Source organism: Haliotis rufescens, unplaced genomic scaffold (genome assembly GCF_023055435.1).
Source record: "Haliotis rufescens isolate VD_foot unplaced genomic scaffold, xgHalRufe1.0.p SCAF_18, whole genome shotgun sequence".
In the NCBI taxonomy this organism is placed as follows: domain Eukaryota; kingdom Metazoa; phylum Mollusca; class Gastropoda; order Lepetellida; family Haliotidae; genus Haliotis; species Haliotis rufescens.
Genome location: NW_025963868.1, coordinates 6,140,283 through 6,153,516, shown reverse-complemented (window position 1 = coordinate 6,153,516; position 13,234 = coordinate 6,140,283). Strand labels below are relative to the sequence as shown.

At 40.3% G+C, this 13,234-nt stretch overlaps 1 protein-coding gene across 1 annotated transcript in view; it reads right to left on the bottom strand.

Annotated features, from left to right (window-relative positions):
- The window catches only part of LOC124120413 (mucin-21-like), a 34,141-nt gene extending 29,787 nt beyond the window's left edge, over positions 1-4,354 (bottom strand). The window contains exons 1-2 of the mRNA XM_048398649.1: positions 4,249-4,354; positions 1,696-2,022 (exon numbers count right to left, since the gene is read on the bottom strand). Coding sequence (XP_048254606.1) covers positions 1,696-2,022; positions 4,249-4,354 — 433 coding nt within the window. The remainder of the gene's footprint in view (positions 1-1,695; positions 2,023-4,248) is intronic.
- Between the last annotated feature and the right edge of the window lie 8,880 nt (positions 4,355-13,234).

Below are 13,234 nucleotides of genomic sequence, written 5' to 3'. Positions count from 1 at the left end.
GAAATACGTATTCCATTTCAATTTATCATTTTTTATCAACACCGGTAGATTAAAAGATGATTCAAGTATGTTAATGAAAATAAAATTATCGGACACACTTTGACAACGGGTCCTCATCGAACATGTCAAACAGCAAAATAAAGACGTCTCAAGCAAATCTTTAAACCTATTATACAAAGTAATAAATAGAAACAACAAAAAATATATCTAAAAATTGCCAAACTGACATCTAAGTTATTATTTCCATCTTTTCGCGCAAATGTGTGTAATGTAAGTCTTATGACATCTCGGCTCTCGTCGCCTTTATTTCTCGGCTCGTTCACGATGTTTATGCCAAAATATATGCAGAAGAAGTCTTTATTCCAATTCGTAACCTAGCACTAAACATCCATGTAGTTCCATATTTCTAACATTGCCCTTGCTTTAATTTGTTTGGCTGCCTTAGGTCACATGCTTAAATTTGACAAATCACGAACCTTGTGGCAGATTTCGGCAAGAAAGCGTCACGAGAAACCAAGTTTTACATGTCACAGCTACGAAAAGACTCCAGTTGATGTAACTTCTGTATTATCATTATGTCGGGGAAACAATAAAGTTGTTTAATGTATACTGACATGGCAGCCTTCGACGTACATATCATTCATACGAAGCTTCGAAAACGGAGGTACTTCCTCATGCTAATGAGCGGAAAGCAACTATTATAGGGAAATGGGTGATGACAGATATTATTTGTATTTCTTTTTAAAAAATTCCGATTACGTAAACAATGAAACTTAAAGAGAAATAGTCAAGTGGATTTTATAAAATCTTATATTTGCCGAAAATCGTTTACTTTTCGCTTCCTTGGTCCATAAAATGGACGTTATGAATGTGTTAGCTTACCAATTCTTTATATTACAACGAACTTAAGTTGTAAATAAATTATTTTTAAATAATGTGATACACATAACATTCATATCTATAAACAATATGATTAATTAGATCTATTAAATGTTGTGTGGCCAAACATGTAGAAGCAAAGATGTTTTACAACCAGATAATTTGCTTGATAAATGTTCGTCTTATCTATCACTCAAGAGTCTCTGGGAACTCGGTGTCTCAGCAGTAATCTTCTGGTTGGCCGGTATTAAAAGAGTTAGTCGTCGCCCGTATTGTTATATTGCAATTTGTGCACAAGCTGGGTGCCAGGGATATAATAAAATGTTCTTGAAAAATTTAGTTATTTTATTTTTGTTACTTCAGAATAAATTTTTTCATACCTACCTAACTTTTTAGGACAAAACTCAAGTAAAAAAAATCTAAGAGGATTTTTTTGTTTTTAATTGGCCAACCTCACTTTTGAAATGAGTTTGAAATCCATAAACTAAGAAAGAAAAAAAGTGTCAATCTATCTGGAACAAAAGGTACTAAATAAAACAATTCATCAATAATGAACATAAAGATGATGATGCTTTCAGAATCCATTTCAGAAGGTAATGTACATTTCTCATCAATGCTCTCTTTCGAGAGTATGGAATACAATGACCATCTATTATCAACACTTTCAGATATGCATCACATAATTAGTGATGCTATTATGGACTGACTAAACCATATTTACTTCATTAGCTGGGGATTGGGGTGAACGGATACAGACATCATATTTTTCTGCAGACTGGGTCAGATGATAGATAGCATGAAATGTAGCGTACTTACATAAGACAACCAGGACGTGTTTGCAGTCAGAGATTGTACTCCCGTCACTGACCCTCGTACAGTAGAACTTGCCAGCATCAGCAGTTGTAACATTGTTTAGTGTAAACCTCACCACCACGCTAGCAGACGATCTGGTAACGCCTGGGATCTTCACTCTCGACCAGTTGCTACCCGAGTTGTAGACGTCAGTAGACTTGACAAGCAGAAGTTCTTCACCAGCAGGGGTTTTGACAGAGAACCAATCTTTACACAGAGGCATTTGCCAGGTGACAATGGCGTTGTTTCCTTCCCGCGCCGTGGTGTTGTCGGTGTAAGTCTTTGACCAGGCTGCAACATGTACATTGTACATCAGTCCTAATACAAGCTGCATAATACGTTTACAGAAACGTAGTTGATTAGTTTCGTTTATTGCTCTGACAAAATAAACACTAATCAAACACTGCGTCTTAAGACTTTCAAAATTTATTAAGCATCTAGTGCTTATTCAAGGACTAATGGTAGATATATTCCTGCTTGCTGACATATTACCATGCGAGATTACGAAATGCTATCGCAGACCATTTGTAACCTTGACGTTATTAAGATAAACAACACACATATCTTTTATATGTTTAAAGTACCAGGTGTATAAAAAACACAAAACTTCGGTTAATTTTACCCCTATCTCTGCCTCATGGGCTTTCAAGGTGTGACAGTCACCTGCGATCCAAACTATTAGGAGATGTAACTTATGAACAGTAACAGTTGCAACTATACTAAACAACAAAAGTTCCTGTGACATTGAATAAGATTTAATGCAAAGTTAAGTTTTTTACCAAATCCGAAACAATTTCGGTTTGCAACAGATGAAAGACTCCTGTAAGTGTTCAAATGGTTTAAGTTGCCATACTGACTTCAGAAAATGCATGATTTCATAAAAAAACATGAAACATGCCAAAATGTCAATTTACAAATCAATAGCGTGTGTGTCCACCTCTGGTTGCGATGCAAGCAACACTACTTCGTCTCATGGAATGGACCAGGCGTCGCACAAAGTCCTGTGGGATATCTGTCCATATCTGCTGGAGCATGATTCGAATATCTGTGGAACACGCGGTTGACATCGAAGGCGCCGTTCCATCTCATCCCACATGTGCTCGATTGGTGAGAGATCAGGGGAGCGAGCCAGTCAGGGGATGACATTCACGTTGTTTTGTTGAAAAGAATCCTGAACAAGTCGAGCAATATGAGACCGGGCGTTGTCATGTTGAAAGGTAATGCCGGGACCATGACGACGCAAAAACGGTAAACAACAGGGCCGATGATCTCCTCGCGGTAGCACTGTCCATTGATATTTCCCTCTACCACTATCAAACGGGTCCACTGTCTTGTGGTAATCCCACCCCATACCATAACACTGCCGTCCCCGAATCGATCTTCTTCCATGACACAATGATTGACGTCGGTCTATCGAATCCGTCCATCGCTGTGGCTGAGCCGAAAACGAGACTCGTCAGTGAATACAACTTGCCCCCACTGCATGGCCGTCCAGCGTAGACGCTGTCTGCACCACTGTAGGCGTGCTCGACGGTGGTTTCCTGTCAAAATGGGAGGTCTGGCGGGTCTTCTGGCGACAATCCCTGCACATCTGAGGCGACGACGTACGGTTTGTGAAGATATTCGTCGAAGGCCAGGGATGCTTCATGCAGTCACTGTTGCTGGCTGGAATCGATTTCGTATGTGTGTTGTTCGAATCCAGTTGTCTTGTCGATTATTGGTTACGCGTGGCCTGCTACTCCGAGGATGGTCTCTGACTGCATTCGTCTGTTGCCTACGTTGCCATAAACACCAAAAGGTGATTGAGAACCACTAAATAAAAAATCACTGTTACTTGTTGCGGTACACTCCCCGCTTGATATATTACAAAATTATCACACATACAACCATGCATGCATAACATAATAGACACACTTGAGTATGTCAAGCAACACAATATAATGTTCATAAAGTCATTTGTTTGTCTTCTCTGCAGATAGCAGCACCACCATCTCTGAGATGGGACATGTATATGTTGTTGCTGATTTCTCTCGGATAACACGGACAACAGCCTTTCGCACTTTGCCATCTGTGCTAAGAACAGCCTTCTCTATCACACCAATAGGCCATTCATTTCTTGCAGTATTCTTTTCCTTTAATTTTGAAGAAGAACATCGTCTTGTGAGACATTAGGTTCATCCGAAAACCATTTGTGTCTACGTTGCAAGGTATGAAGATATTAATTCTTCCACTTTCCCAAGAACAGATCAGCAAGGGACTGTACTTGCTGCCATTGTGACTTATATAAGTCTTTTATCTCAAAGTCTGACACCATTTCCTCTACACTCTACATGTTCAGTTTCCAGAGTCAACAGAGTAGAGGGTGTCAGTATGCCTGGCGATGAGATAGGTACGATTGGTCGTGCATTCACAATTGCACAAACCTCAGCTATTTATGTTGTCAACACTTCATGTGTAAAGTTTGTGAATGAGTGAATTGCTCTCACAACAAGGCATGTAAACAGTAATGTCCATTACTGTTTGCTTGACCTCCTCTTGTGCGCCGTGGGACAACATTCAAGGGGCCGAGGGTTTCAACTCCGACATGACTCTGTGTCAGGCGGACAACTGGCAGATTGGCCATCTTCTGCTGGGCTTCCCGACCATGTAGTTTCAGACATTTCACCCATTTGTAGATCAAAGAAATGATCAAACGTGTCCACTTGTAACCCATAGACCTGCAGCTCTTACAGCTCCTTCCGAAAAGTGTCGGCCCTGATGTTTTACTTGTTCATGATAATGGCGAATGAGGAGAGTTGCAATGTGATGATGACCAGGGATAATAATTAAGAGGATGTTTGTGACCAGTACTCAAATCTGCTTGACCGAGACATCCACCTACTCTCAGCATATCTTCCTCATCAACCACTGGATTCAATGTCCTTATTGAACTATCCTTTGGCAAAGGAGATTTGGATCGGATGCAGTCTATCTCTGTTGCATAGACTTCATGCTGAACTTGTTGAATGATAAAACGTTCAGATGCCATGTAAGCTTGGCTGCCAATAATACCTGTACACATGTGTTTATTCACGTTTCAATTTCAAGTTATGATTCCTCACCAATTGACGAAGACGTTCTATGGCTTCAACAAGTTTCTTCCATTTTGAGAATTTCTCATATCTGTGAGAATCTAGCTTTTCATGTTTGTGTACAACACTGGTAACACATGAGGTCACTTCTGTCAACAGTTCTGTGCTATTTTCCTCATCTTTGCTAAACTCAGTGTGTTGATCTTTCTGAGGGAGTTGAGATGGACCTTGAAGCCATGAACTGTTTCCAACTAAGTTGGCTTGAATTAATCTTGTTGCACTATCTGAGGGATTTTAATCTGTTGCAACATAATTCCACTGTTGTGAAGATGATAATTTTCTGATTTTGGCTACACTATTGGATACATAAACAGAAAATCTCCTGGTCTTGTTAGAAATATAACCAAGTGCAATTCTACTGTCTGTGAAATAACTGACAGATGTCAATGGAATGTTTAAGCACTCACACACCAAATTCCTAATTTCTACGGCTAGCACGGCTGTGTTCAGTTCCAAACGAGTATTGTGTGTCTGTCTGTCCGAGCGACCTTCAACTTGCTTAACAAAAATCCCATCTGTCTTTTTCCAGTCTACTCACTCGCAGATAACAGATAAGCTACAGCCGCAACAGCCTCTTCGGATGCATCACAGTATACACATATTTCTTTCTTCTCATATTTTTGAAGAGACATCGGCCAACATTTCTGAGTTATCTGTAACTGCTTGAGTTACTTCAAAGAATCTCTCCAGTTCTCCCATTCTTGTCAAAGTTCCTCGGGCAATATGTCATCCCATTCCAATTTCTGTGATATGAACTCCCTGAGGAAAGTTTTTCCTTTGATAATGACAGGGGCAACGAAATCCATTGGGTCAGACTATTGATGGTTGAGAGCACTCCACGTTTAGTGTAAGGTTTTGCTCATCTGACACTCTAAATGTAAATGTGTCAGATTTCACATCCGAGGACATCCCAAGGCTACGCTGTGTTTTCCTCAAAGTTCAAGTCTTTGAAGTCTTTAGCAACATCCTCGGATTAAAATGCATCCACAAATTGTGAGTTGTTGGATGTAATTTTGTGAAGTCTTAGGTTTCCAAACTCTTGCAAGGTTTGCTGTGTTCTCTTCACACGATCTACAGCCTGGTCCGCAGTTGTAGTAGACCTGAGTACGTTATCAACATAGAAATCTTTCTTGACAAACTGTTCAACTTCTTCTCCTAAAGTATTATTTCCAGTTTCCACTGTTTTTCGAAGCCCATAAGTGGCTATAACTGGAGATGGGCTGTTTCCAAACACATGCACCAGTATCGGTATTCGATCAGCTCTCTGTCGGGGTCATTGACTTTGTACCACAAAAATCTGAGGTTATTTCGATGTTCCTCTCGGACTTAAAAGCAGTACAACATCTGTTGGATGTATCCCATTACTGCCACAACATGTTTTCTGAAGCGGATAAGAATGTCCTGCAAACTATTTGTCATATCTGGTCCTTGCAATAGAACTTTGTTTAATGAACTTCTGTTGTACTGAGCCGAAAAAATCAAATTCGACTCGCACTTGATTCATTTTTTGGGGGTGATATACGCCAAATAATGGTAGATACCAACATTCTTCTCTGGCTTTTAGAGGAGGGGCTATTTCTGCATGCTTGTTTTCAAATATCCTTTCCATGAAATCCAGCACATGCTTCTTTTTCATTGCATCCCTTGTGATACTACAGTCCAACGTGTTGGCTTGTTTGATAGCCTGGGGTTCGTTGTTAGGAAGGAGTGGTCTTGGGGACTTGAATGGAAGTGGTGCGACCCAGTTTCCACTTGTGCCTCTATACATTTCCTGGTCCCTGATTTGAAGAAATGTGTGATGTTCGACAGATAATCCACGTTTGTCATCATTTTTGATGACCTCAAATACTGTCCTTCCTAATATCTCTTCAGGCGACAGAATATCCTGTGAAATCTTTACTTTCAGATCAAACAAGTTCGGACACGGCTTGAAAAGAGACGTGCGTCCATTTTTCAAGAGGTATGTCTTCTTAACATTCCCAATGTCAGGTTCGTGCACCTTGCCTATGCAACTTTCACCAATGATCACCCAACCTAAAGGTAGCGTTTGAGCATATCCTGGTCCAATGCGGTGGTCATAGACATGGTGTGCCTGAATCAAGTTTGTACCAATGAGCAATAGAATGTCAGCTTCAATGTCGAAGAGAGCCAGATAATGCAAAAGCTACATCAAGGGTTGGTATCTCATCCCTGAATAGAAACTGAATTATACTCTATGACAGTTGGAAGATCAAAACTAACCCCGCTGTCTACTGATTCAACTACAAAACCACTGCCTCTCCTTCCCGAAGTCTCCACTACACCTGCACATGAGGAAAGTGTATTACGCACTTCATCACTGTCAATGTTGAATATTTCAAAGAACTTTGATCATGCCAAGCTTGAGTGACTTTGGTCATCAAGTAACGAATATATCTTCACTGATAATTCTTTGGATACACATTCACCAGGATTGTTTTTGCACAAGATTTACCACACATATCTGTGTACATTTGGAGGGAACAGGATCTCTTATTCCACTTTTAACTTTAGTCTGATCCTTCTCCCCGCTATTGTCATCCAGCAATCTATCACTCTGGACAGGGGGAGGATAGTCTATGTGCAGGGCTGTTGCATGTCTAGGGTCATTGCACACAGAACATTTTCCTGGCTGTTTTAGCACATCCTGGCATCCTGTTGTCGCCATCCAACATCTGTAGCAAAGTCGATGTCTTTTGATAAACTCCTTTCTCTCTTCAATAGGTTTTTCTCAAAAAGCCTTGCATTCATTTAAAGAATGTTTCATCTTGTGCAACTGTTCTCTGTTCTATTTTCTTTCTGCGACTGTTGACATTCTGTCTTCCTTGACGAGATCGCAGGCTTTACTGGTTCCTGTGTCGGGTAGGGTTTTTCTTTCTGGACTGAAACACTCTTGCCTGACTCATACACAAAACGCGGATCATTTCTGACCTTGCTTGACTCCCGAACAAACTCAACAACATCAAGAAACTTGGAAAAGAGACACTGTGGTGTTCTTTATACCTGAACGCTTGAGTCGTCCATCTTTCTTGTAGAGAATACGGCAACTTGTGAACAATCGGATTCACCCCTGTGGATGAATCAAAGTAAGCTGGCATTGTGCTATACTTCTCAACGCCCCTGCTCTATCTCACAAAGTAAATCTGCAAGTTCATAAAGTCTCTTGTTATCTCTGCTCGTCAACTTCGGAAAGTTTGTCAACCTAGATTTAAGAGATGCTTCCACCATTTCAAGTGACCCATATTGCTCATCAAGTCTTTGCCACAATCCGTCAAGTCCCTTCTGAGGGTCCTGAGCATTACATGCTCTTTGACTAAGGGCATGTTTTGCTGATTCTGGACCCAACCATTTTACTAATAAGTCCAGTTTCGCCATGTGTGTAACTCTCAATTCGCCCATCACACTCTGAAATGCATACTTCCAATTACTGTATGATTCTGGCTGGTCATTGTAATATCGCAGTCTAGACTGCAGCAAATCTTTCTTTAAAAGAAAGAGTGATAATTCTTCAGCTTGACATTCTTGAGTACTTACAAATGATACACACACTCGTGTCCGTTCCTGTGAATTTTCAGCAGGTAACTGAATACTTGACTTCTGTCCATCACTCGAAACTGAAATGGCATATAAAGCATTAACTTCTGCTTTGGCTTGTGCAGCTTCCTTTTGTTGCTGTAAGAGTTTGCACTCTGCTTGGAGTTCAGCTTTCTTCCTTATGGCCTGAGCTGCGGTTACTTGCTGTCGTTGGTCAATCAATGCTTGCTGCCTAAGAATGTCTGCCTCTTTTACTGCAACCTCTATGGCTGCCTTTGCAGCTTCAGCCTTTGCAAGTGTTTTTTAGCAAGGAGTGAACTACCTGTTTACGAATGACAATCAGATCAATTTGACTTACTCTCCGATTTTCTTTTGCTAGTCCGATGTGAGAACTTCTCCAATGCTTCGTGAATACAGCTGTCAATGTGTTTAGCAGCACTGTCTACTGATATTCTCAAACTGTACACTTTCAGATTATGAGAATCTAAATCTTGCTTACTTTCTTCTGTACATGTTCTGGACAAATAAGCAGCAAGTTCAAGTTAATAATATGAGGTCACCATAACATGCATTGCTATTGTCAATTTGAAGTTGAACACCCTTCCATAATGTTTCCAGTTTAATACTGAGCTCTTGTCTGGTGGATTCATAAAGAATTTGTCCCTTTTGCAGTCAATGTCCTCTTGCGCTTCTCATCACTTTGTTCATCGGCTTTGCCTTTAAGGATGTCTACACTCTATTCCATAACTGTAGTCTCCATCTGACTTCAGCAGTTGTCGAAGTCCTTTCACTGTACTGTCTTCCCCAAACGTGATTTAGGTTCTAGCAGTCATCAGTTTACCGATCCAACACTAAGGCACAGTCTTGTAAAATATTGGACAAAATTTAGATCCAAGATTTATAAGATAACTATTTCTGCGCACGCCAGTGTGCATGGATGTATTTGGTAAAAGGCTACAACAAAACAAAACAAAGCAATTACCGCTTATGCAATAAGGAAAACACACATGTACGTGGGTACTCATACTACCGTGTGGTGGACTTCATATAAATCCGAATCATCCTAGCATAGCATTAGTAGTTGAAAGAAGCGTCAGAGCAAACATTAAGCTTATCCCTATACAGCAAACATCTATAAAAACACTATGTGGAGATTTTAAGTGTGCATCATAAAATTTACACGTGGTTTCTGATGCTACATTACACTAGAATTTTCACATACGGAATAAACATAAAATATAAGTTATAATCCAAAACATATATGAAAGGTTCTTAACGATATAATTAATAAACTCACTCTATGGATGGCTGAAGTTCGACTTGATATAGCATGCAATGCTAAAAACCAATGTGGGGACCAAAGTTGCTGTTGCGACCAACGAACGTTCTAAAACTAGCACTTCTGGTCCTAAGCGAAGCGCATGATTGAGAACCACTAAATAAAAAATCACTGTTACTTGTAACGGCACAGATGGGCTTCAAAAAGGGTTACATCTTAAGCAACAAACCACAATGGGTGTCAAATGCAAACACGACAAAGGGATAGTTTCCAGTCAATCATCAGATGTATTGTGTCAACCACATTAAAGTAATTCAATGTATTCTATAGAGGATACTATTGTATTGGTACTAGATAGCTTGGCCTTCTAGCAGTATTAAGTTATATTTGCATAGTACTAACACTTAACTTGATCAGTCACCGTTACTGTCAAAGTGTGATGAACATTGTCACAAGCTTCATTCCAGGAGCATGCATATATTTCAGTTCTGTCCTTGTGACAGACACTCTCTGGTTGAACATTGCGTAGCAGAGCATCCTCGCTTCATAAGAAGGATAATGGCTTCAAGAGGAATTCTTGTCATATCTTGTCTTTTATATGAATAAAAACAGAGGTTCCGGTGTGATCGAGGTCATGATTACCAAGTCAAAACAAATATAACGAGGTCAACATCTCGCTGAACTAAAATATTGCCTCAGTGATATCAATGTACATGGAGGTGTCTAACAAATAGCAGAAAGGTTGTTACGAGATCATCACAGAGTATCGACATGTGTACAGTCCTGTACTGCACATTTTAATCCCCCGCTACGTGTTTTTTCGGGGATATCAAAATGGGCACCGTCCGTCCGTCCTTGCAAGAAACCCGTACTATATTTCTGCAGAGAACGTCATCCATTGATAGGTCTTGACGTGAACTAGTGCCATTTGAGTTTAGGATCTAAACAAATACATAGTTTTATGAGATTCCATGGCAAGAACTTTAGACTTAGGCTTTGAAAGGCGGGTTTGCTTTCCTGAGCAGACCTTGAAAACTGTACTATATTTCTTCGCCAAACTTGGCACAGAAATAGGTCTAGTGGTGCCTTTTGATAGTTGCGGGGAATATTGATAACTTTGTCCTAGTGTTGGTCTTGTTCGATCATTTGACACTCTTATTATCGGTTTGTCTCAAACTGTGCCAAAGGATTATACTTATTCAATCTTATCCATCAGAGAGAAACGAGAAATATGTTAAGCCCAGATTAAAAACAGATAAAAAGAAATTAGCGTAAGTTCAAGTCTTAACAAACCGTGTTACCCAGCCAAAGCTAAAAAGCTTGAAAAAATACCTACCACTGCTCAAGACAGGACCTCAATATATATAACCCCTTCAAGCGCCACACTTGTCAAGGGAACCGTATGGCGTGACAAGAGCCGAGTGGTTATACTCGCTTAATCGTATCCCTCAAAGAGAAATTAAAAATGAGTATAAGACCACTAAACAAACAGTAAGCTAAATTCGAAAAAATTGAGTTTCTGAGCCAAAGCCGACACTGGATACCACTGTGTCATAGACTGCTGCCACATTGGTATAGACGTCGACGTGGAAGGCGTAGATGGTATCATTGGCATCTGTAACGCCAGGCGCTGACGTAATCGTTGGCGCTAGGGTTGTCTCCGGCACTGGTGGCTAAGGTCGGTACATCGGCGCAGGAACTCGGTTTATCTATGTCACATGGGAAAACCAATCAACATGGCATGGCACAGGCGCCTGGACTGTATGAAGTTCTGCATGGTGAAACCCACGTATGGGCAGATGCGCTGGCGCTAGCTGACGGCGTGATGGTCGACGTGGAGCGCTCAGCTGGAGTCGTTGGCGTCTGGTGTGTGTCAGGCGTTGACATGAGCCTACATGGGTAAGCAGGCGGTGCATCGGCGTACTAACCCAGCGTCGAAAACATCGCAGGTGTGACTGGAAGCTCTGAAGGTGTATGTATAGTTGATGCGCCCAAGTTTAGAGACAGGTGCAGTTCTCGCAATCCAGTGCCGTAGTACGAAGAGGCAAATGAATGTCGACAGTCACGAGAACCGTTGAAAACGCGCCACCCGACGATGAAGATTGAGTGGTGATAACCAGGGAAGGCTTGAACCAATTGACGGCACTGCTGTAGGAATACGTATGTGCGAGAACTACATACGTATATACGAGAACTACATCTTAAATTTGGAGGGCATACCTGAGTGCAGTCCAAACAATGTGGATGAGGATCTTTAAAATATGTTTTTGCCACGACTGCGATATAACAGCAAAAGTGTTGCAAACTTGACACACAACGATTAGAGATACTATAGTCTGGCTCTTCCCCCTATATCAGATGCGAGGGTACAGATATAGTTTCTCTTGTTTGTCTTTCTCATAGTATATTTTAGAAACGTTAGCTCGTTACATCAATAGCCACAATTGATAGAACCTGTCAACACATTTTTATACCAATCAATCAGGAATTATTCATGAAAAAAATGTATATTTGCTGACAAGTGTGACACACGAATCCATTTTCCCTTTGAATCATTTGTATGAGTATCCTGTTACATGTATGACATGGCAGTGGTGCCTCAATACATTACCTTTGTTGATTTCTAGTTTCGCCCTGATTATGGTCCCCAGTTCATTCTGATTCAAACCCAATTAGGACCAAATTTCTGTCACGTGTACCATGAATGATGGTAATGCTGAGTCAGCGGTTGTCAACACTACCCACTCATATATTTATATTGCTTTTGGTGCAAGTAACATTGTGTTCAATAGTGCATCTCATGTAAACCACGAGTCTTGGTCACTGCCTTAAGTCCTTGTCTGTTGTTTAACACATGGCAGAGAGCAATAAACAGACAACGAAGGAGAATTATATGCATTGTTGAATAATACGGCATATAATATCAACATCTTGTTATGGGTCATGTCATTCTTATTCGCTATGCAACAGCAGTGGCACAATATGAACAGCTACTGCCGTCCTGGAATTTTACAGCTAACCTAAATTATTAATTATATTACTGCCAGAAGTGCGAGGTGAAATAAAACATTATTTCGAAGTGGAATGAGTAATAGCCTATACATATTATTCTCCTCAATGCATTACTACCTTACTAATAAAGGCATGTACATTACAACAGTGCAAATGTAAACAAAACTTGCATCTCCATGGTAGGGAGAACGATTATGCTGAAATACCGAATAAATGAGTAATTTTGTATGCTAATAACATGTCTGGGTCTGAAAGGAACTTCATATGCCTGTCACAAAACAGTCTAAACGAAAGACAAATATTCAAGAAGCTGTTCAAATGATTCACATTGGATTCGTTTAATTCATTTTCTAAGCTAAACAAACCACTTGGTCATATATGATATCTGAATTCCAAGTGAGATGAATTTTAATTCAGCATTTTTTTCAATATTGGCGACATGGCTGTACACGCATTATGATCATTTTTCACTTTCATTGGATAGATTAAAAAGTCCTTTGACTGGTTACTCCTACAGTGAATGCATACG